Source organism: Castor canadensis, chromosome 14 (assembly GCF_047511655.1).
Source record: "Castor canadensis chromosome 14, mCasCan1.hap1v2, whole genome shotgun sequence".
In the NCBI taxonomy this organism is placed as follows: Eukaryota; Metazoa; Chordata; class Mammalia; order Rodentia; family Castoridae; genus Castor; species Castor canadensis.
Genome location: NC_133399.1, coordinates 73,002,169 through 73,025,448, shown reverse-complemented (window position 1 = coordinate 73,025,448; position 23,280 = coordinate 73,002,169). Strand labels below are relative to the sequence as shown.

Genomic DNA, 23,280 nt, shown 5'->3' with positions numbered 1-23,280 from the left:
TGTACTCTCAAAAAGCACTCTGCCAGATTCTCTAGGCCCTGGATGGTGGCATTTTTATCTTACAAAAAGGGGGGAAATGAGAACTGGCTTGCCCAAACTGTCTCTAGGATGGTGAAGGGATTCCAAGTTGGGCTTTTTATTTTGTTTCTTCCATGCACTCGTGTGTTGTTTGTTTTGTTTGGCACGACACATTAAATCCTTTGTTTTCTGAATCATTCTGTGAGGGAATATTATAGTAATTGCTGAGAGAAATCTTTGGGGCTAATCACACTACAACACTTGTTAAATTGTTTCCTGTGTTTTCCTTGCAGTGTTCCTGAAACAAGTAATTTTTCTTGGCTTTCTCCTCTACTAACCTTCTGTGTCACAGCTGTGTAATGTTTTAGGTAGGGCACAGGATTACTGGAAACAAACTGAAATATCTTCATGGCCAAGAGTTCTTTGGCTGAGTGCCAAGTTCACTAACATGGAGGCCTTCTCTCTGGCTCCAGGAAGAATGAATCTGCCATGACTCAAAGGGTCTCCATCATTTCGAGGATTTATATCCACCAGACTAGGTGATTTATGTCACTTTATAAATTGACTTTCAGGCTTAGGTAAGGATACCTATCTACTGTTGTGCCTAACAGCCATGTGTTCAGACAGAGTAAGTCTACGTGTCCTTGCATATGTCATTTAATCTCTGTGCTTCAGCATCCCCATTTATTAAGAGAAAAACCTGGAGTAGATAACATTAAAGATATCTTTTCAGCAGTAACATTTAAGAATTTTATAATTGTAGAGGAAAATCTGTTTTAAGTTTGTAGAATAATCTGAATCAATAAGCAAAGCCAGGAGAATTACTGAACAATCTAAATTTCAGAACAAAAAATGGTGCCTTATTTCTTGTAGTATAATACATGCTTGGAAATAAGTGACTCTACCAGTCACTTTTAAAATATATGTATAGGGGCTGGGAATGTAGTTCAGTGATACAGAGCTTGTCTAGCATACACAAGGCCCTGGGTCTGATCTGCAGCATCTCTTTCTCACACACACACCCACAAACCCCCCCACAAATGCAGATTGTATTCCCACCCATCACTTTGTCCTAGGAAGAGTTCCACTGGATCATGGGTTAGAAAAATAGTGTTTGACTCTTAATATATATTGCATATATATACAGATATATATGCATTCAGTAGCTTCCATCTACAAAGAGAAGAGTGTTGAAGATCATTTTTTAAATTATAGGTCACATATGTCCCCTGAAAATGTTTATATCCACACATGTAACTTATCACTTTAAGAAAACTAAACACACACTGGATTTTATGTTCCAAAAAATTAAAGTTAATAGTCTATAAACTAAAATCTAAATTACAGCAAACTCAGTATTTAGTAAAGTACTTGTTAAATGTGGTTTCCATACATATGAAAATTATTGCCAAGCCTTTTACTATGAGAAAGTCCTCCTGCTGTCAATGTCCTCCTCCTTGATCCATCTGGGTGGGGGTTATTGTGTGTCTGCTCCCTTGAGGACAATTTATTAAGCTGTATTCTTAGAATTTGAATGTGTTTCTTTATGTATGCTATATTTCTTTTTTTTTTAAATTTTATTTTTTATTCATATGTGCATACAAAGTTTGGGTCATTTCTCCCCCCTTCCTCCGCTCCCTCCCTTCACCCCCCCCCGCCCCCTCCCTCCTGTGTGTTATATTTCAATAGAAAGAGAAGAGAGAAGAAAATTCCTCTGAGAGCCAGGAGGAAATATAGTTAATCAAACACTGAACAAATTAACAATCAATGCCACCCCTCTCCCAAAAAAAGGAAGCCTCCCAGTGTTTTCAATCAAACTCTAGTAAACATGAAATATAATGAATGGCAGATGTTTTTCCACATGGGTAGCTGGGAGCATATGCTCTGAAGGAATCTGGAGCCAGCAGCAGGAACCTCAGCTTCTGTAACAGCTCATCTTCCAAACCCATCCACACTTGAAAATAGAAATTACCAAATCCTATACTGAATTGAACTCTTAGTTTGGTGTGCTGAGGAATTAAAAAAAAAAAAAGATACAATACTTTAGGTTACCTCCTTTTCCTGACTCAGGTTTCTTGAACGTCAATTCGTTAGCCTTCTTTTGGCTTACAAAAAGACTTCCAGAAATTTAGAGAACCCACCTACAAAACTCAAAAAGACCCCATAAACCTAATAGGATATTCTGTCCACGTGGAGCCTTCAGTTCATAACCCAACACTCTCAGAAGATACAACAGTTCTAGTCTTGGCAAAGAATCTTCATGCTGCAACTTGAAATGTGGCACCTGTACTTGTCTGGAATAACAGGCTGGTATTAATATTAACTGGTAGCCTTTTCCACTGTTGCTTTCTAGTGTGGTATAATACAAAAGGGACAGGGAAATTCTGTCTAGCATATTTCAAAATGAGGACATGAAGGGATTGCTATGAACATCTGTTAGCACTTCTCCTGTCCAGAACCAGTGATGCTAGCTAGTGTCTATCTGTCCATCTATCGGTACGCCAATCACTTTGTACTAGGGCGGGTTCAAAGCAGGAATAACACTGAATTGTGGGTCAGAGAAACAGGGTTTGACTCCTTACTCTGCCACTCACTACAAGAACACTGGGAAAGTCATCTTGCCTTTTTGAGTCTCAGCATCAGCATATTACCTCTAAAGCAGAGATAATGAAGTAGCTTTTACTCATTTCCTAGGGATTTCGTGGAACTGAAATGAGGTACCTGTGCCTCTAGAATTGTAGCATGCCCTGCTAGTGTATTATCTTGTCAAGGAGGAGCTATTTGGGAAGGAAGGGAAAAATACGTGAGATGTTGCTAATCAGTTAATGGCCAGAGTGTAAGATCATTTGGGTCACAGCCCCAGGTCTGAAAGGCAGAAGGATTCAGAATAAAGACAAATCTCGTGAAAACCCTGCCCACACCAAGAAAGAATTCTGGCTTCAGCTGAAGAGCCTTGGACAACAGCAGCAGCAGAAGGTGGGATTTGCAAGCTACCTGAAAGTTGTTCTGGACCTCTGAACCTTGTTGGAGAAGTTCATCCTCTAACTTCAGAGCTTAGAGGGCTCAGCAGAGGAGGAGGTTGGGGATGTGTGGAGGAAGCCGGGCATACTGCAACACCTGTCTCTCAAAGTGCAACTTCCACCTTGCACAGAGGAGACGAGTTCTCCACTGTGACCTGCATGTTCCAGCCTCCTCACTTAGGCTCAGTACTGCAGCTGGAGCCACAGGAGCAACAACCTTTGGGAATCCTGCCCCTTACACCTCAGATCAGGGTACACATAGGAACAAATTTGAGAGGCCTTTAGCAAAGCTTCCTGTGACTATGGAGGCTTCAGAAAGGAGGCCGTCATAGGTTCTGAGAGCACAGTAATGAATAGTCAACAGCGTGGCTATCTGATAGAACTTTCTGCAGTGATGGATATGTTCCTATGTGGCCAATATGGATCGAGAACACTTTAATGCTCCATGTCACAACTGAGTGATTAAAATGTGGCAAGTGTGACTGAGGAAATGAGTTTTTAATTTTATTCAATTTTAATTAATACTCAGTTATGTTTAGGTAGCCACATTTGCCCAGTGGCTACCATATTGAACAGCACAGGTACAGACCCTGGAATCAGACCATCCTATGTTCAAATCCATGTACTTGCTATGAGACTTTAAGAATGTATTTAAGCTCTCTAAATCACAACTTTCCCATTAAAAAAAAAGAAAAATGGAAATAACATTCATACTTAACATAAAGGGTTGTTGTAATATTTACATGAATTAATTGACATAAAGCATTTTAGCACAGAGCCTAAACACTGAGAGGTCTTGGTTCATTATTTGCTATTTGGCATATGGTGGGAACCCCAGTTCTGGGCCAAGTTCAGAAGTCTGAAGAGTTCCACTAATGTACCAAACACATTACCTGTGAAGAAGATGTAGGTGGAACCTGTTTTGGCCTCGTCCCTCTGGCAGATGTAGCCATTGCAAAGTTGCCCCCAGCAACTGAATTCACCCGTGTCAGCTGCAGTAGAGTTGACCAGGGTCAGCTGGCCGTAGCGTTCATGCTGCTTCACGCTATGAGTACAAAAGATACAGGAACTCAGGGCAGGTCAGAGCCGGGCCAGACCCCCACCAGCCAGCACTCTGCTCCATTGTTCTCAGATAAAAACACTCCAGTGAATGCAACAGACTGTGCCTCTCTCAGATGGCACAAAGCTATCAGAGTGTGTTTGGGGGAAACAGTGTGGGGAAAGCAAAGAGAAAAATCATTTCCTAAAAGGAAATATTAAGTGACAACTATATTTTCCAAGCAGAGGAAATTCTCTTTGGACTCAGAACTGGGGTTTCCCTTAAGTAAGATGATGGGTGCATTGGAAAGCTCAGCCAAAAAGCCTGAGGCTGGTGTTTTGCTTTTAGCTTTTGTTTTTAATGAGTTCTTTTCAAAGCAAACATCATGAATGAGAGCATACAGAATTATCCAATATCCAACATACTTTTCATCAATAAGGATAAGTTTGCAGATATGAGCTTGCAATCTGAGCAATGCAACATTATCATTATTAAAAATGAAACCTTGCTGGTGGAGTGGCTCAAGTGGTAAGAGCACCTGCCCAGCAAGTGTGAAGCCCTGTGTTCAAACCTCAGTACTGCCAAAAAGAAAAATAAGGAAACTTTTCTTTAGGGAAAAAAATGCATTGGTTGTTATGATGCTGAACTCCAAGTATGCAACCCACCTGTGGTAAAGAAAGTGCTTTCCCCCAGAACCTAAACAGTGAAGGGTCCTGCTGCTGTTATTTCTATTTAGCATGCAGTGCGAGCCCTAGTTCTGGGCCAAATCTTGAAGTTTATTTAACTTTGGACCTGTGTGCTTTCCCTATCATTTCTACCTTTAGCTTTTTTTTCTCTTGTGCTTTTCTCTTGTTACCAGGCAAATATGTTTGCAAATTCTTCAATTCCTTTTTTAACTGAAGAAAGGCATAATTAATATTAAACACTAATATTGGCCAATTGTGATGGTAATTAATTACATTATATTGTGACAGGAATCTAGATGTACCATCTTTGTAACAGATGCTCCCTGGTGGCTTATGAGTCTCGGCATAAGGAGATGTCAAAATAAATGGTTTTCATCTGAGGATTCATCTCAAACATCCAAATATTCCACTCCACTGAACCCACATAGTTTTCTGATGTGGTTGAGATTCTCCTGTTTTATCTTACAACAATGTCAGTGTGGTCACCAATTTAAATTTAGCACATGCAAAATGTCTGGTGGGCTGGTTAAACACTGCCCTTTTCCAGTTCACTGCGGAATAACTTGTGTCAAGAGGTGTCTTTGTACTCCCACTGTCAATGGCCTCCTAAAAGGGAAATCTCTCCTCCCTCAGGAAGCTTCTAATTACAATAGACTCTCAGGAATCCTCCCACTTTCTGCTAATGAAGTAACTGGCTTCCTTGTTCTCTACTCCTCAGACACCCTGGCTTCCTGTTATTGCACTAGGTAGTGATAAGGGAAGGGACCAGGGACCGAGCCATGTTTGTTTCATATTCCCTGAGTGACAAATCTGTGCTAAGAACACAGTGAGGATTCCCCAGATATGAGTGAATTGAAACTGAATTGAACCACAGAGTTGGAGATGGCAGAACCTTAAAAAGCAGACACACAGTTACCTATTTTGAAGATGCTGTAGTTTGGATCTGGAGTGTCCCTCAAAGGCCCATGTCCTCAACCCATGGAGCTACTGGAAGATGGTAGAACCTTTAAGAAGTGGGGCCTAGTGAGAGAGATCTTCTAGTCATTAATCACTGGGGACATGTTCTTATGCAGGATAGGGGAGACTCAACCCCGTTCCTCTTCCTTTTTTCCCACTTCCTGGGCATTAGAAGAACAGCTTTGCTCCACTGTGTGTTCCCATAATGATATGCCACCACAAGCCCAAAGCAATGGGGCCAGTCAACCAAACTGGCAGCTCTAAAACTGTGAGCCAAAATAAACCTTTTCTCTTTCAGGCATTTGTAATAGTAACAAAAACCTAACTGACATGGCAGATGAAGACACTAAATCTCAGCAGAAGTAATTCCCCTGACTCACACAGCTGGTACAACTGAGCAAATCTTCCTAAGTTACTTAACTATGTAATGAATATATACTCATTAGATAATAAAATGCACATAAAGTACATCAAGCAATGCCTGGCTCAGTGTATTATCCTAATTAGTTCTAGTTATACATAATTAGAGATTAAGAGTAGTTATTATGAATACTGTTATAACAATGACGATACACACCCAGCACTGAGGAGAGTTAGCACAGCAAATAAAAAAGTGGACTTTAAGGACATTATAACTATCCAATTAAGGAGCTAAAACTGATACACATGAAAAGATCCAAGAATAACTAAAGGGGTCCTCATGCAAAAATGGTAGAAATTCTCAGATACTCCTTGCTGTGGGTTGATGAGGTTGAGGTAGCTTTGAGGAGATGAGACAATATAGACTTGTTAAGGCAGGGGGAGGAAGGGAAACAGCAAGGGGACTAATAGACAGTGAGCATAGTATGCTTGCTCAGGAGACCACGAGCCACTCCAGAGTTGCAGGGGACCTGGTGTTCAGTGGGTGCAAGGAAACTGATAATGACTTGGAGATTTCATCCATTAATTACAGAACTAAACTACAGCAGGGATTTGAAAAGGAATAAAGAAATTAAATAAAAGAACAAAAAGAAAAATCTGCTAAGGGATTAATAAAAATAGCAGAGGCTTGGAAGTCACAGGCATATTGTTGAGAGAAGTGAGATGTTTACTCACTAAGCAGCAGGGACCAACCCTAAGTTTGGGAGGTGGGAAGTGATGGGTCCACCATAGTTGGGACATGAGAGAACCAGAATGGCAAGGGCAGGGAGAAAAGGAAGAGCCTGAGAGTTGCTGGCAATGCTGTAATGAGGAGCAAGAAGGCTGGGGCCTAAACAAATCCAAGGAAGATTTACAACAGACCGACTCTAAGGGCTGGAAGAAAGAGATGCATCATGAATGACCTCTCAGTTCATGTTCCTGTATTAGAAAGAATGGAGATTTTGAATTTGTGATCTATGTATCATTTAAGTATATCTTATGGGCAGTTGGAAATAGAGGTCTGGCACAAAGGAATTAAAACAGCACCAGAATGGTATTTGGGGGAGTCATCCACATAGAGGTAAGAGTAGAAACCAAAAGAATGAATGTGATCAACAAAAGTGGAAGAGAAAGACAAGGTTGAGGCCAAAAATCTAGAGTCAAAACTAGGATTCAGCTGGGAATTGTGATACATGCCTGTAATTCTAGCACTCAGGAGGTGGAGGCAGAAGAATCAAGAGGTGCAGGAAGCCTGGGTACAAAGTGAAACCTTACTCGAAAAGAAAAGAAACCTCTGAAAAACCTAGGGATTCAACAGGAAAAGAAAAGGGGATAAGGGGTGAAGAGATCATCAAGGTCACAGGAAAGTCAAGGAATGGATGCTCAGCATAATCAGATGCCTTTAGAGAGCTCCATCTCATACGCACACATGCACACGCACACACTTCATTTGGCAGTGTGAAAATCTCAGGCAACCATGAAAAGATTGGTTTCAGGGAAAAGGGAAGAGAAAATGAAAGTGGAAGTCTCCCCATGGAGACTATCATATCTGGTCATATCCCTGTAGGGCTCAGAACCAGGGTACACAAATCAGACACCTTCTCTGTGCTTGGCATTTGCTTGCACTGTAGTGACAAAAAGCATAAGACACCACTCCTATTTGGAAAGCAAACAGGCACATAAAAATCTAACACTTCGGAATAACCCCTACTGCCACCATGAAATCGGCACACTGTATCTTTAGCAGGATTGGGGGTGGAAGGAAGGAAATGCACTGGAAAACATTTCTGCATTTTTCCACCCCCTCTTCTATGCAAACCACATAAAACAGGAAACAAATTATTTAGCAGGATTACCGTTTAATGCCTGGATTTAAAATGTCCATTTCTAATGGTCCTGCATAGTTCAGGCAGCAAGCTGCTCAAAGGATTGGGACATGACCTAAGGCCTTTGAGTGCTGAGGCTGTGCCATGAAATGGAGGAAAGGATTCACTGAGCCCTACAGAGCCACTGCCTATTCAGAGAGGATTCATCCTTCCTTTCAGGGTGAACAACACCCTGAGGGCTGGAAGAAATGGAGGATGAGAAGTTTGAGTGAAGCAAAAAGAGGTGTTACTTCAAAAGTGCCATTAAAAAGTAGCAGAAAGCCAGGTATGGTGCTTCACATTTGTGATAACAAATGCTAAGGAGTCAGAGGCTTTGGAGGATCCAAAGTTTAAGGCTGACCTGGGCTAAGTCATCAAGACTATGTATCAAAAATAAAACACAAAAGGCCTGGGAGCTATTACAAGATGAGCAGGATTTGCATTAACTGCAGAACCTCTAAATATCAGTTTACTTCAGGCATTTTTCTTCCAAACTGACACTTTTAGCCCTGCTGTACAGAAAAATCAGTGATCAACAAGGCTAGGATACAAGAAGCGTTTGTTCAACATTTAAGACTGTGTGTACATGCAAGACTTTTCCAATGGGCACCTGTGCAAACATAGTCTTATTCCCATCAGTGGAGGTCTGAAGTTTCCTGCATTCAACCCAGTCTACTCTCTTTTGGAGGTGACCCAAGTCATGGGCTGGGACAAAGAAAAGTGCTAACAACTCTCAAAGTTAGGAGTTTAACTTAGGGACCTCTCACCTGAGGCAGCAACCAGGTAACAATGGTGGAATCCGCCCTCCAGACTCTGCAAACCAAGGGCAGAATGAGCTCTGGGTTACAAAATAATTATTCATGAGTCCCATAAATATTTTATGACTGAAATTAAGAGAGAGACTGGGTGGAGAGGAGGGATGCAAAACATCTGTTCTCAAATTCCCCTATACAGCAATTACCATGGGAACCAGGAAAAAGGAAAAGCTTCCAGGCCCAGAGGTCTTGGGAAAAGGGAAGGATTTAACCATGGACAAATCAGGCTGTGCATTCCAAAGGAAGGAGATCTCCTAAGAGGGAAAAAAAAGGAAGATTGGTGCACAACAAAGAGAAGTTTTACTAGGATACCGTGGGCTGGCCTGTGGTGAGAGGCAGTGGCCATAGGAGATTACGATCACAGACTTTGGAGTCACTCTGACCAGATTCAAATCCCAGTGCCGTCATGACTTTTGGACTCTTGAGGTAGAGCACCTGCTTTCCACAGTCTGGCTCTACCTATCTCTTCAGATTTGCAGAGACAACAGTGATTAACAGCTGACATGGAGCGCTGGCATCGCACTAAGCTTTTCAAATAAGTTCCAGGCTTAGCCAGGATCAGCACAGAGTAAGTGCTCCATACATTTAGACACCACTGTTGTTGTTATGACCCTCTTAATTCTCATAGCCACATCAGCATGGCTAATCCTTTTACTAATGATGATGCTGAGGCTTAGAGAAGTAATTTGTCCCAAGTCCCCCAGCTAATAAGCACAGGAAGTGCTGGAGCCACAGGAGAATTGGGAGCTAATTTTAAGTAACTTTCCCAGATTTTCTGCCGTGGACACACTGTGTTGCCTTTGCTGGTATAAAAAAAAAATTTAAGGGATAAGATACAAATATGCAATTGAATATCTGCCTTATTCAACATTTATTTTAAAAATTATGTGGTTAATTTTCACCACATGGAAGGAACTGTGCCAAGAATCAAGGGAAATAAAGACTCAAGGGTTTTTGCTTGTCTGTGTTTCAAGTGTTTGTAGAGGGCCTGTATTTATTCTCAGTCTCGATTTAGAATGTGTCAGAAAAGAATTGCTTCATGATATGCTGGGAATGAAGCCATATGAACAGAACGCAAATCCTGGGAAACAGACAGCTGGGTAAAACATATTGAAGCTTGTCAACATTTTGGTTTTTTAAGAAAAGAAAATATGTTTGAGAATTCATAAAGAACCTAATATGCAAACTAAGGAACTTCAGAGTAAATATAGTCCCAATATCAGAATTAGGCTGTTTACCTATGTATGTATGTATGTATGTATATGTATGTGTCTATCTATCTATCTATCATCTGTTGTCTATTTATCTGTCATCTACCTATTGATCCTTCTTTTATTTATCTCCATGTCTGAGTATTAACCAAGAAACCAATTCAAACCATATACTATGGTATTTCTATCCCAACAATTGTGTGTGGAATTTGATGCAGGTCTTTTTACTACCATTATTTATGCCAGATTCTTCTGTGTTGTTGAGAAGAAATAACACTAAGCAGTCTTCTGCTCAGCCTGTATGTGACATTCCTCTGGTCCTTGGCTTGGCAGTGGCCAGACTGAGCACCATGCTGGACTATTCCCCTTCCTCTATTCCTGCCAACCTGCCAAGTCTGCTGTCATCATTCTTCTTGCTTCTCTGACCAGCACACCTGGCTTCTTTACCAAGATAAAGTTTCTGTTCTATATTGAGAAATTTTCCAGACTCTGAGAAAATAAGAATTGGATATCCCTTTAATACCACAAGCCAAACCCAAGTCTGATACACCAGAGATTTACTCAACAGACAATTCTATCAGGTCACCTGGAATAATGTCTTAAAACAAATGTACCCTGAGGTCTCACCATTCCACAAATAGGAACAGATCATTGCTACCTTGATGTTAGCTACACAATGACAGTGATCTAAGCCTCCAAGAGATCCAAGACATTTAGTTGACCCTCCTATGGTATTACAGGCATAACATAGAAAAGTATTTACAGTATTTGAGGGAAAGTTCCTCATTTAAGTGTGCATACATTTGGATAGCTTTTTCTTCACATATAAAAATAAACCTGGAAGATTCTACACTACAGAATTACAGTGTATCTTGGAATTTTCAGTAGACTCTTCTTTTTGCCTATCTATCATTTTTTTAAGTTTCTAAATCCAATGAGCATGGATTAATCAGAAAAACTATATCAAAACAGAAGCATAGGGCTGGGATGTAGCTCAGTGGTACAGTGCTTGCCTAGCATGCGTGAGACCCTGGGTTCGATCCCAGCACCAAAAAAGACCAAAAAAAAAAAAAAAAAAACAGAAGCACAGGTTAGACCACTGACAAAACTGCAGAACAGGTGCTCTATAAATGTGTAATCCTGGATGGCTCATGTATACTTTAAATACCTAGAGGTAACTTTTACATCATGTCACTTCTTAAAATGTTAATTTCCAATAGACAGGCTCAGCAGGAATTCCTTTGGAGGCCTACAAAATTCAGGATATCATTTTATGCTTTTATGTTGGTTATAAAAATAATGCCCATTGGAGTTTAAAAAGTAATTAGGAGTGCAACCTGACTTTGCACATATGGACCTCCTCAGGCTGTGTCACTTCCCTGCAGCTTAAACCTGGCCTCCCACACTTACTTACTGGCCATTCTGTTCTTACAATGTAGAATAAGGTCAGCACTTCTCTGTGGGTAAATGAGAAAAAGATCTCTCAGTTCTGTTTAGCTGAATGCCCATGGCTAAGTATTCCAGACAGAAAAGGTCTGGAAGATGAGTGAGGGACAGAAAAAAATGTTCCACCACCCTTGTTAGGAAACAAGGATTGCTAATGGGGCAGGCTACAGCCACAGTGAATATATTATAGCCACTCTAGAAAATTGAATGCAGAGACCATAGGATTTCAGTCCACTTGCACATGGCACAATGATGTCACAAGAAAAGAGCTCCACCAAATCTCGCTCTTACCAACATTTTCTTTTCTTTCTTTCCTTCCTTCCTTTCTTTCTTTCTTTTTTTTTTTTTTTTTTTGTGGTACTAAGGCTTGAACTCAGGGCCTTCACCTTGAGCCACTCTGACAGCCCTTTTTTTTGGTATGTGATAGCTATTTTCAAGATAGAGTCTTGTGAACTATTTGCCCAGGATGGCTTTGAATGGTGATCCTCCTGATCTCTGCCGCCTGAGTACCTAGTATTACAGGTGTGAGCAACCGGTGCCTGGCTTCTTACAAACATTTTCAATTAATGTCACTTTGATGGTGAATCTTCTGAACCAACATAAAAAACCTGAAGAAGTAGACTGATTTCTTGGCCTAGAGACTTGAGGAGTGTTGGGAATTAGGCTCAAGACTACTTTGCTTTATTAAAAGCTGTAAACTTGAGACAGCCTCTTATCCTCTTAGTCACTTGTAAAATGTAGGGTTCATACCAGATAAGTGGTTCCCCCAAATTGGCTGCATATCATAATCCCTTCCTCCTTCTTCTTATTTCCACCTCTCTCCATTTGGTCTTCAATATCTGGTCTCCTACAACAAGGAAATCACTCACTGAAGCAGTCTGCCTCTGGCCCCTGTAGACAGCTGCCTTCTCTCTTCCCTGTCAGCCTCCACACACTTGCTCCTGACCTACGTTGTCTTAAGTTGTTTTGCAATTGTATTTGGTACTTTTTTTATATCACTAGTTCATAAGCAGTTTGTGGTTGGAACCATTTCTGGTTTTCTTCTCATATGCCTTTCAGACTTAGTGGGCTGTCTTTATACATAAATTATCCAAATGATAACTCTATATGGCATGTACTCTGCTTAGTTGAATACCTATTAATCCTGAGTTGTGACATACTTGCTATGGTCACCCCTTCTGCTCTTATGTGGGTAATTTCAAGTCTCTGCCTCTTTCCCCAAGTGCCCAGCAGACATGATATATTATGCCATTCCATGAACCACCTAGGTGAATCATGTATGGGGGTGCCCTCTCATATCAGTTTTGGTTGGTACACAGGGTCCTGTGTCCTCTGCCTTGTCCCAGCTGCTAAGTCACGTTCATAAGGAAGAGCAGAGCTATAACAAGGAAGGGAAAACTTGCACTTAGGTTTTCTGACCTCTACTCCAAGGCAAATGAGACACCAGGTTTCACCTGGGATCTAAGACTTGGGGCTGCAGGGTGCAGAGAGTGGAGACTTTGGGGAGCAGGACTGATCTAGAAGGCAGAGTCCATGTAATTTTCAGGATCAAGCCTAAAAGGCAGCCCAGCCAAAGGGTGTGGACAGTAAGGCACCAACCAAAGCCGGAAGACAGAATCCTAAGGCCCAGAGGATGCAGGATGCAAGGTGAAACCGAGATTCTGGAAAACTCCCTAGGGCAGTGTCTTACCACTTGTTCACCTGTAGCTGCTTTGTAGGTGGATAGAAATGTCAAGGAAGCAGAGCCCAGATATTGGTGGCAAAGCCCTAACATTTTGGTTTGCTGCTCCTACACCATTATACACCAGTGGTCTATAAAATTTCTGATTCTATCTTATCCTTTTTTCTTGCTCTCTTCTTTAATATACCCTTTAAAATGGCTTTGTTTAGATTTACATACTGAAATTCTGGTAAAAATGTTCATGTCACAATAATTCCAATTTTCATTTTTATACACATTAAACCCCAGACCTCATCCACATGTATGTGTATTTGTTGAGGCAGGATTTCATTAGTAAAATACATGTGATCACTATACATATATATACATGTGATACCATAAACAATGTTCCATTGTGCAACAGTCTCCAAAATTGTCATCTAAAGTAGTTTTGTGATATTCCTATCGTGTCCTTGGTTTGGTACATTTTCTTCACTTTATTACAGTCCTCTTAACTATATTTTAATACTGTGTAAGACATCTGGGATAATCAAACCTAGACTAACCAGCAGGTTTAAGAAATGGAATGCTTTGGTTAACATTCTTTTAAAATAAGTTAGCAGAAAACATTTTCCTCTCTTTAATGACTAGATTGTGGTGGGAGGTGGGTTGCTGGATCTTAATTACTGAGACTATTAGTGTGAACATCAGTCACCCCTCCATAGTGCTATGGATTTCATGGTGTTGGCCAGCTTTCCATCAGAAAATACCTGAGATAATCAACTTTTAAGGGAGGAAAGGTTTATTATGACTCACAGTTCCAGAGGTGTCAGTCTATGGTTATGTGTGACCCCCACTGCTGTTGGTCCTATGACCAAGGCAGGTCATGGTGGGAGCCTGTGGCAGAGGAAAGTGTTCACTCCATGAAAGCCAGTAATCAGAGAGAGAGAGACCCAGTATCTCTTTCAAGGGCCTGTCCCCAATAACCTAACTTCCTTTCACCAGGCCCCACCTCCACAGATCTACTACCTCCCAGTAGCACCACAGACTGGACCAATGACCAAGTCTTTAATACATGGGCCTTTGGTGGACATTCCAGATCCAAGTTATAGCATGGATATATAGAGTTTGTAAGAGATTGAGGCATGACTTTAAAATATTTTCCTAAAACAAAATCCCTGGAAAAGTGGTTGTTTTCTTGTGATTTACCTCTTTAGGATACAGTAGTATGAATAAAAATAGTTCAGCATTACTGAGACAGCTTACTACGTGTGCCAAGGATTTTACACACATGACCTCACTGTATCCTGACAACACAATAAGACTGGCTCTATTATTACCCTCTCCCACCCATGTCCTGAAAAGAACAGAGCTGTGTTTTTCTCCAACCTGAACACTGTCAGAACACTTAGTACACCCTGAGAAGCCTTGCATCCTGCACCCCCACCAGTCCGTCTCTGGGGACATGGTGGGACTTGGTGCTGGTGCCATGGAGTCTGGGAAGACAGAGCTCTATCTTCAGGGTGGGACAAGTTTTTTATTTTTTAATTTCTGGGTAGAAATACACTTGAAGGTAAGTATCAGAGTTTGGTTGCAGCATTTGCTGTTGATTTGACACTGAAAACTGGACCCAAACTGCACCTCCAGGTAAGGAAGAAGGCCAAAGGAGGGCTTCAGTATTTTCATTTGTTCTGCCCAGAAAACAAAGAAAACCCACTTTGAAGGACAACGAGTCTGAACTTAAAAGACATCTGCCTAATCATGTGAATGTACTTGTGTGTGTTGAATGGTATATGTAAAATGATAAATTTTACATCATGTATATTTTACCAAAATAAAATAATTTGGGAGGAAAAGGTACCAACCTCTTAGTACACTACCAGAGTATTCACAGTATTTACCAAAGTCTGTGCAGATTGATTCTCAACAGTGGGTTCTTTTGATTATAAATAATTCTTAGTATCTTTTTCCTTTTAGAACCTTTTAGAACCACCCTCCCGCCCAAGTCCCTCTCCTTACCCATAATAGAGAGGAAGCCTGCATAGACTGGCCTGGAGCCTGCTGTCTGCTTCCTCAGTCCACCCTCCTTTGTGTTGTCTGTGGGTGGGGTGACTGTTGCCAACAGTGTCCAAATGAAAATCCAGATGCCTTCTCTTCTTGCTAGAAGCTATTTATTGTTTTCAGAGGAACCAGTCATCAAAGAGCTCTGTGCCCCACCCACTCCTCCCAACTTCTAGTTCTCCACTGAAAAATGCTATCATCCCACCAGACATCACAGACACATCCTGAAAGACAACGCCTGGAGCCTTATTTTCTAGTGAGCAGGATCTAGTGAGGGTGCACTATTTCATCAGCCCAGCTTGTTTTTAATTGTTGTGAAGTTGCTAACAATGTAGCTCAAATCTCAGGCACTGATTTATTTAAGTCTTTGGCAAAGTCACCTATTTTAAATTTATTTTCCTCCCTAACTAGCATTATGCTAAGAATTCCCCTGATCTTGACTTATGGCAAGATCAAAGAAATAAAATATTTCTAGAGAAGATGGGAATGGACCACAATGACGTACTAGTAGGGGCTGATCAGATGATCTAGAATATTCTTATATTAATTTTTTATGTTCATTCAACAGAATGGACATAGAAAGTTTTTGCGAAGAAAACTTTCTATTTGTATTTCTATTCTAGGTCCAAGAATATGTCTATAGACCCCAGTTTGAAGAAAGCAAGTATGGGGTTGCTGGAGGGAGTGTGGCTGGCACAACTAAGGTGGAAAGAGCTGTTATCTTTTTCCTAAATTCATGAGGAGTACTAATCTTGACATTATGGCTTATATGCCTTTGCATATTCTCTATTTTCTTTCTTCTCTCTCTCTCTCTCTCTCTCTCTCTCTCTCTGTCTCTCTTTCTCAATGGCTCATGATTGCCTTAGATTTTTCTCTAAATTGCCTTACCTCCCAGCGTTCTCTCCCTTCCTCTGTAATGTCCTTTCCCTTCTCTAGCTTTTAGCTATCTCTTCTTTCTCACCTCTAGGTGGTTCTTGCATGTCTGTTCCCTTTTTCTATTCTGCTGGGGTTTTTTGGCAGTATTGTGGTTTGAACCCAGGGCCTCTAGTCCTCCTTTTGGAATTTTTTTTTTTACCTTCTTCTACACTTTCCTTAACCTTGAGTTTTCTGCTTTCTAGTGCTGTATTTCTGTTGCTAGGCATACACACAGCTTTTTAAAAATATCTTCCTGTAAAATTAAAAGTTCCATGGACACAGAGGTTGTGTCTATTTTGCTCATCATGGCATCTCCAGCATCAGTCTAGCACAGGACCTTGAAAATAGTAGACACTTCAAAAAATTGTTGAAGGGGAAGGGGACAGGACAGAGGAGTCAGGAAATAGAGCATTCAATAAATGATAAAATCTAGTGTCAGAAAAAAATGTCTTTGGTGTTCCAATCTCAGAAAGGGGATATCTATGTGACCTTGGATGGATTAAGGGTAGAATTGAAATGTGAATCAATTTTAGCACCTGAAAATACAGAGTCCCTAGCATGTTATTGTTAGCTTCTGCAGGACAAACCAAACTGTTCAAAGTAGTCATTGCTCTTGAAAGATCCAACAAGGCTCAGAGCTAGACATGAATTTATCCCAGTGTGGGCATGTAAATTTACAGCCGGCCACCCTCTTTTAATTTGTTGGTAAATTGAATTCCTTATCATTTAAAAGACAACTTGAAACTGACCACTGTGTAGCCTAATCAGATGAGAGGGCCACATGTGTGTGAAAGGCACAAATGTGTGCTCATTTTACCCACTAAATCCTTACTTGACATCTTCTACTGGTGAAGGAAGACAATGATAACACAGTTGAAACCTGCCACCTAGTGGACTTTCTAATGATGGCATGGTTTTGCAAATGCATCAATTCACAGCTATCCCAGCAAGAAATCAACTCAACACGCTGGATAAATACATTCTTTTCATTTCTGTTTTGAATCTTAAATTTGAAATAAAATTTATTTATTCATGCCTAGTCTAGTGCTAAAAATAGGCAAAAAAAATCTATTGTGCAGAGTCCTGGAGCACGGCAGCAGCTCAACCTCTAGAACCAGGAGATTCAAGTTCTAGGACTCCTGCTAACACTCACAAGCTTCTCACAAGCAGGTCTGCTTATCTTGCAGCAGATCTCCATCCTCTGTGACTCAGTTTCCTTATCTGAGTGGTTACCACAGGCTGGTGATGATAGGAGCAGAGAGGGAGAGATTGTAAGTACGAATTACAGTTAGATAAGGAAGAATGTGTCCTGGTGACTATAGTTGACAATATTGCATTGGATATTTTGAAATAACTAGAAAAGATGATTTTGAATGTGTTCTCATTACAAATGAAAAAAATGTATGAAGTGACAGATATGCTAAATACCTTGATTTAATTATTACACAAATGTATATAGGCATAAAACATCATACTACACCATACGAATATGTACAATAATTATGTGTTGATTTAAAACAAAAGAAAAAAGGAGTCAAGCAAAATAACCACTCAGGTCACTTTCATCTCTAAAGTTCAATGACTTTAGACTTACTCTAGGCTCATTCACCCAGCACCATTCATTCTCTGAAATGTTTTGGAGGACCTGCAGTGTGCCATCACTGTGCTGGGTGGTGGGGAAACATAGGGAAGAAACAGACACTATCTATGGTAAGAGAATAAAGTCATTGACATTGTGGGAGGAAGAAGTGGAAAAATTTAAGACATAATTAAATAGTAGTGTCATTGATAGGAAGTGAAAAAAAGATGCCAGTGTCCAAAGGGATTCCCAGGACTCTCCTCAAGGGCAACTGGATGGGTTTGTACCATTAGCTGAACTGAAGAATACAGGAGGGTGTCCAGATGTGGAGTAAGACCAAGAGATCAGTTAAATTTAAAGAGAGACTCATGAAAAATCCAAGTGGATATGGTGAGAGATGGTTGAAGAGATTAATCTGGAGCTCAGAAGAAACATTTAACTATAATATATGATAAATTGAGGACATTTGACAGAGTCCAGTGAGAAGAGAAGTGGGCACAGAAACAAGGTTTAATGTCTGGGAAGCAGAGGATTAGAGTTTAGATTTGGTGAAGGAGAGTGCAAAGGAAAACAAAAACAATAATAACAACAAAAATCAACCCATAAGAACATTGCTATAGAAGTCAAGAAGAAAATGCTCTACTCCACTGAATGGGCCTAGTGGAGCAAGTCACCCAGGGATTGAAAGTCAACTCTGGCTTCGGTAACCTTATTGACCTGAGTGATGTGATCCCTGTGGAGTCATGAGGAGTCATGGGGCTAGGACGCAGGTGGAGTAGTTAAGAGTGAGTAGGAGAAAATAATGAACACAGTGAGGAGAGAGGCTACTTCAAGGGGTCTGGTTGAAGGTGAGAAGAGAGAAGAATGTTAATGGAAGATGCATGGGGTCAAGGAAGAATTTATTATGTTGTGAAGACTTATGGAAAGGAACCAGTCAAGAGGGAGAGTCTGAAAGCCCAGATTAGAGGCAATAACTAATGTGTTATAGTTCCTGAGAAAGTTTGTAAGGATGAGATCCAGGGCACTGATAGAGTTTTGGCCTTAGTCAAGAGGAAAAACACTTTTTCCACTGCAATTGCAAAGCAGAGAAGGAGAACTAAGGGAAAGTTAAAGCATCTAGGGCTCCAATTGCTGTGCAAACTAGGTGATAACTTCATTAACTGAAAGTGAGAAAGGGGGAGAGATCAGAAGTTTGAGAGAAAACATGAGTTTGCTAGTGAAATGTATTCAGCTTTGCCAGGCAGAATGGAGGAGATCACAATCCTATGGCAACCTATCTGGACAGCTGTGTGGCTTCCTTCAACAGAATTCAGTAACCATGTGACAACAAGATTGGGTACGTGAACAGGTTCAGTTGGGGGTTAGACGTTTCCCCGTGGGAATGAAGGAAGAACAGAGAGCAAAAGAACTTACAGTTTAGTGGAAAGATTCCAGGTAAAGGGGAGAAAGAAAAGGGAGTTATCGGACTAATGGCTTCATGAAGTCAAATAACGATAGGATGGGACATGAGAATGTATTCAGGTGGCATAGCACCATAGATATAAAATATGTTAATACGTTCTTGTTTGCCTATCAGACCCTCCTCTCATCACATGCAATGCACACACTGGCTCTAAGTAATTATTTTAAAATCTTGAATGAATGAGTGCCTGCCTAGGAACTGACTTCTGACATGAGCATGAGACCATGGCAAAACTAAAAAATATTTCCTGGTTTCTGGCATGTGTCAGACACTGTTCTAAGTGCTAGGAATTTGATGATGAACCAAACAGATGTTGTATTTGCTTTCAAGAGGCTCACTTTTTCATGAGCAAAGATGGACACAGACACTAGATTACAAAAAATTAAACAAATGAATATGCGCACACGGTTGAGAAAGAGGTGTAAAGTAGAAACCTGTATCAGCACTTGGGGTGGCTGCCCAATTCCCACATTTGTGTTATCCTGGTCAGAACTAACTGTCCCAAAGGTCAGTGAATTAGTGTTCTTGCGAAAAATGCTTTGCCTGGTAACAATTAGTTACAATTTATTGAACACCTACCTACTGTGAATCATGCATTGTATTGGTAGCACCTACCATAGGTAACATTATCTTCATATCCCAAGTGAGGAAACTGGGCTGTAGGAAAATTACTAATCAAAGATCACATTGCTTGTGAGTCAATGCCCTGTATAGCTATCCTTATCTCAACCAGCAAAAACCCTTGTTCCTTCCTATTATTGCTTATACTCTCTCTACAACAAAATTAGAGATAAGGGCAAAATAGTTTCTGCTGGGTATTGAGGAGGGGGGAGAGGGAGGGGGCGGAGTGGGTGGTAAGGGAGGGGGTGGGGGCAGGGGGAAGAAATGACCCAAGCCTTGTATGCACATATGAATAATAAAAGAAAAAAAAAAGATCACATTGCTGATTAGTGCTAAAAGCAGGATTCAAATCCAGTGGTGCCTCTGCCTGGCCTCTCTTTCCATAACATCCAACCTGTTTATACTCATGGAAGGAAGGATATGGAATAACACAATTATCCTTATGATTTAGTTGATGAAATTGAATATTTCTTTCAGTGTTAGACGCATAAATAATCTTAGCATGTGATTTATACAAAAATAGTTATAGTTATACTACCTATGATACTAAAACTTCTCAGACTGGAAATCAAGTGAGAAAACAGTGCTATATTACATTAATGGAACTCCATATTGCAATTAAAATTATAAACAGATTAACTATAGTTAGACTTCTGTAAAAATCTAGATGTAATTATTGCTGACTAAAACATATTATGTTAATGTACTGAAATATTGATTTAAAAGTTGATTTTCTCAAATCCAAGATTCATAGTTGAGAGGGATTTTAGGGACCATTTTATTTTATAAGCCAAAAAACTGGGACAACGTCTATGCTAAAATACCAGTGTGAAAATCAGGAGGCACAGAGAGATTTCTGCATCCTCCAGTCTTAAAGAGAGGCCTAATTATATTGGGGTGATATTAGTTTTCTTTTCTTGATATCATGTTTTAATCATTTACCAAAAAGTGTTATGCCTAAATGAATACAGCTAAATATATTAATTCATTCAAGTATTTAATAAGTGATTATGATATCCCCAGAACTTGGAGAAAAAAAAATAAGCAACATATGTGGCATTTTTCTCCAGGTGGGTGTTGCTTCATTTATCTGGGACTCTACAAGTTAGACTCTTTTCTTTTCCACAAATTACTCCTTCTGTTGACCTGCTTTTATAGAATAGTGATAAGGAATAGCTCACAATTTAATGGAAAAATGTTAAATTTGGACAAATGTGGTAAGATATGAACTTAGTTACAGAAAGCTACCAGTATTGGTTAAAGATACCAGACTTTGTTGGACGTACACCTGGGGAGTTTCCAACCCCAGCGCTGTCATAATGCTGGGAAGAACTCATTCCACAGGAAAAGAAAATACAGGATGAATTCTTCTCTGCTGTCCAAAAGCACTATGTTCTGGGAAAGATGTCAAGAGTTCATTTCTTGAATCTCTGGTGTCAAATAAATTATGATTTTCTGTGGTTGTTTGATATAGAGTTATGGATAGATGTTTTCCATATTTTCCACATGTTTCATAAGGTCCTCAGGAGCCCACATCTGTCTTTACTATTTTATAAGGCTTCTACTGTGCATTAAATGAATGCTAATTAATGTTAAAAAGTCAAAACTTTTTTTCAGGTTTTGAATATTCCTCCTTAATCCAGCTTCATACTTCACTTTGAGTTCTTAAAATGTTTTCAAGCATATTTCAACATGTAACTTAGATATAATTTTGAAAGTACTCTCAGAAAATACTAAATCTTTAAGCACCAAACCTTTTAGGTTTAGGATACTTTGCAGAAGTCAAAGACTAAATGTTCAGAGTAATACAATCTGTCTCAATTAAAAAGTGTGTAAATTTGACTTTAGTAAATTAAGTCATTCAAAATGTATATTGCAAATTCCATTTCTGGGTATATATACAAAAGAACTGAAAATAGGATCTCAAAGATACATGCCCACACTCAGGTTCACTGAAGTATTGTTCAGAACAGATGAAACGCGGAAGCAACATTGAAATGTGAATGGGTGAACGGGAAAAAATGTGGTGTATACATATAAATGTACTATTTGGCCTTAAACAAGAATGAAAATGCTGTCATATGCTACATTGTGGATACACTCTGTATAAATTGTGCTAAATGAAATAAGTCTGTCACTCACAAAAAGACCAAATACTATATAATTCCACTTATATGAGGTATCTAGAGTAGTCAAACTCATAGAAACATAGAGTAGCATGGTGATTTCCAGAGACTAGAGAGAGGAGAGGAGAAAACAGAATTGTTCAGTGGACATAGAGTTTCAGTCATACAAGATGAAAACGTTCTAGAGACCTATTGTTCAACAGGAGCATGAAGTGAAGAATACTGCTCTATACTGAAAACTTAAAAATTATTAGGTGGCTGTGAGCATAACTCTGTGGGTCTGTTGGGGGGGAGGGGATAAAGGAGAGTGTCGGAGGGGAGTGAATTCAAGTATGATATATTTGATATGTACCCCCACCCAACACAACAATAAAAAATGATAAAAAATAAAATGAGTACTATAAAAATTTACTCCTTCTATAGACCTGCTTTTATAGAATAGTGACAAGGTATACAGGGCTTGCCTATCTATCATGGGTGAGGCCCATTACCACACATACACACAATTACGAAGAGGATAAATTTCTGTTATGTGTTTTACCCCCCACACACACAAATTAGTGTATATATTATTAAATCTTTCCAGATTTGTTCTAAACACAGCATACGTACATTCTCTCTTACACACACACTTCAAGTGTAGAGAGGAAATGGGGAAATTATATGAAATCCTTCACTTTTCATTCCTCATCTAACCCATTAAACTGTAAAAAGGACTTTACACTGTTACATTTCTGATGCCAGAGTGTACAGTCAGAATAAAAATGTAAAAGGGGTCTTAACACAAGAGGACAGACAGACAGATACTACTTCCACATGTATTTTAATTTATTCTCTAAGATCTGTGTGTGTGTGTGTATGTGTGTGTGTGTGTGTAAGTGCAAGAAAGGGAGAGTACTGTCATTTTGATAACACTAAATGCCAAGGAGTCTGCTAAATCTCAGTGAGAAATATGGGTAGAAGAAGAAGAAGAAAGCCTAGGCTTTTATAGAATAGTGACAAGGAATACCTCACAATTTAGGCTCAATTCTATAATCCCAACTACTTGGGAGACAGAGATCAGGAAGATCACAGTTCAAGGCCAACCCTGGGCAAAAGCAAGATTCTATCTAAAAAAGAAACTATAACAAAAAGGGCTGGGGGTGTGGCTCAAGTGGTAGGTTACTGGTATCACAGTACCACATGTAAGGAAGGTAAGAAGAAAGGGAGGGAGGGAGGAAGTGAAGAGGGAAGGGAGGGAGGGAAGGAGGGAGGAAAGGACGAAGGAAGAATCTGGAAAGAGGAAATAGCAGGGCCATGGGAATATATACCCAGAGAGGCTTGCCATGGGTTTCCCAGAGAAAGTGTCACCTAGGCCGAAGTAAGCCAGGTGAAGAGTGGCCAAGAGTGAAGAGAGAGCT

General features: G+C 40.0%; 1 protein-coding gene across 1 annotated transcript in view; it reads right to left on the bottom strand.

The window, feature by feature from the left end:
• Pdgfrl (platelet derived growth factor receptor like) overlaps window positions 1-23,280 on the bottom strand; it is a 40,860-nt gene that overhangs the window by 7,317 nt on the left and 10,263 nt on the right. Inside the window, exon 3 of the mRNA XM_020179344.2 lies at window positions 3,932-4,083. Coding sequence (XP_020034933.1) covers window positions 3,932-4,083 — 152 coding nt within the window. The remainder of the gene's footprint in view (window positions 1-3,931; window positions 4,084-23,280) is intronic.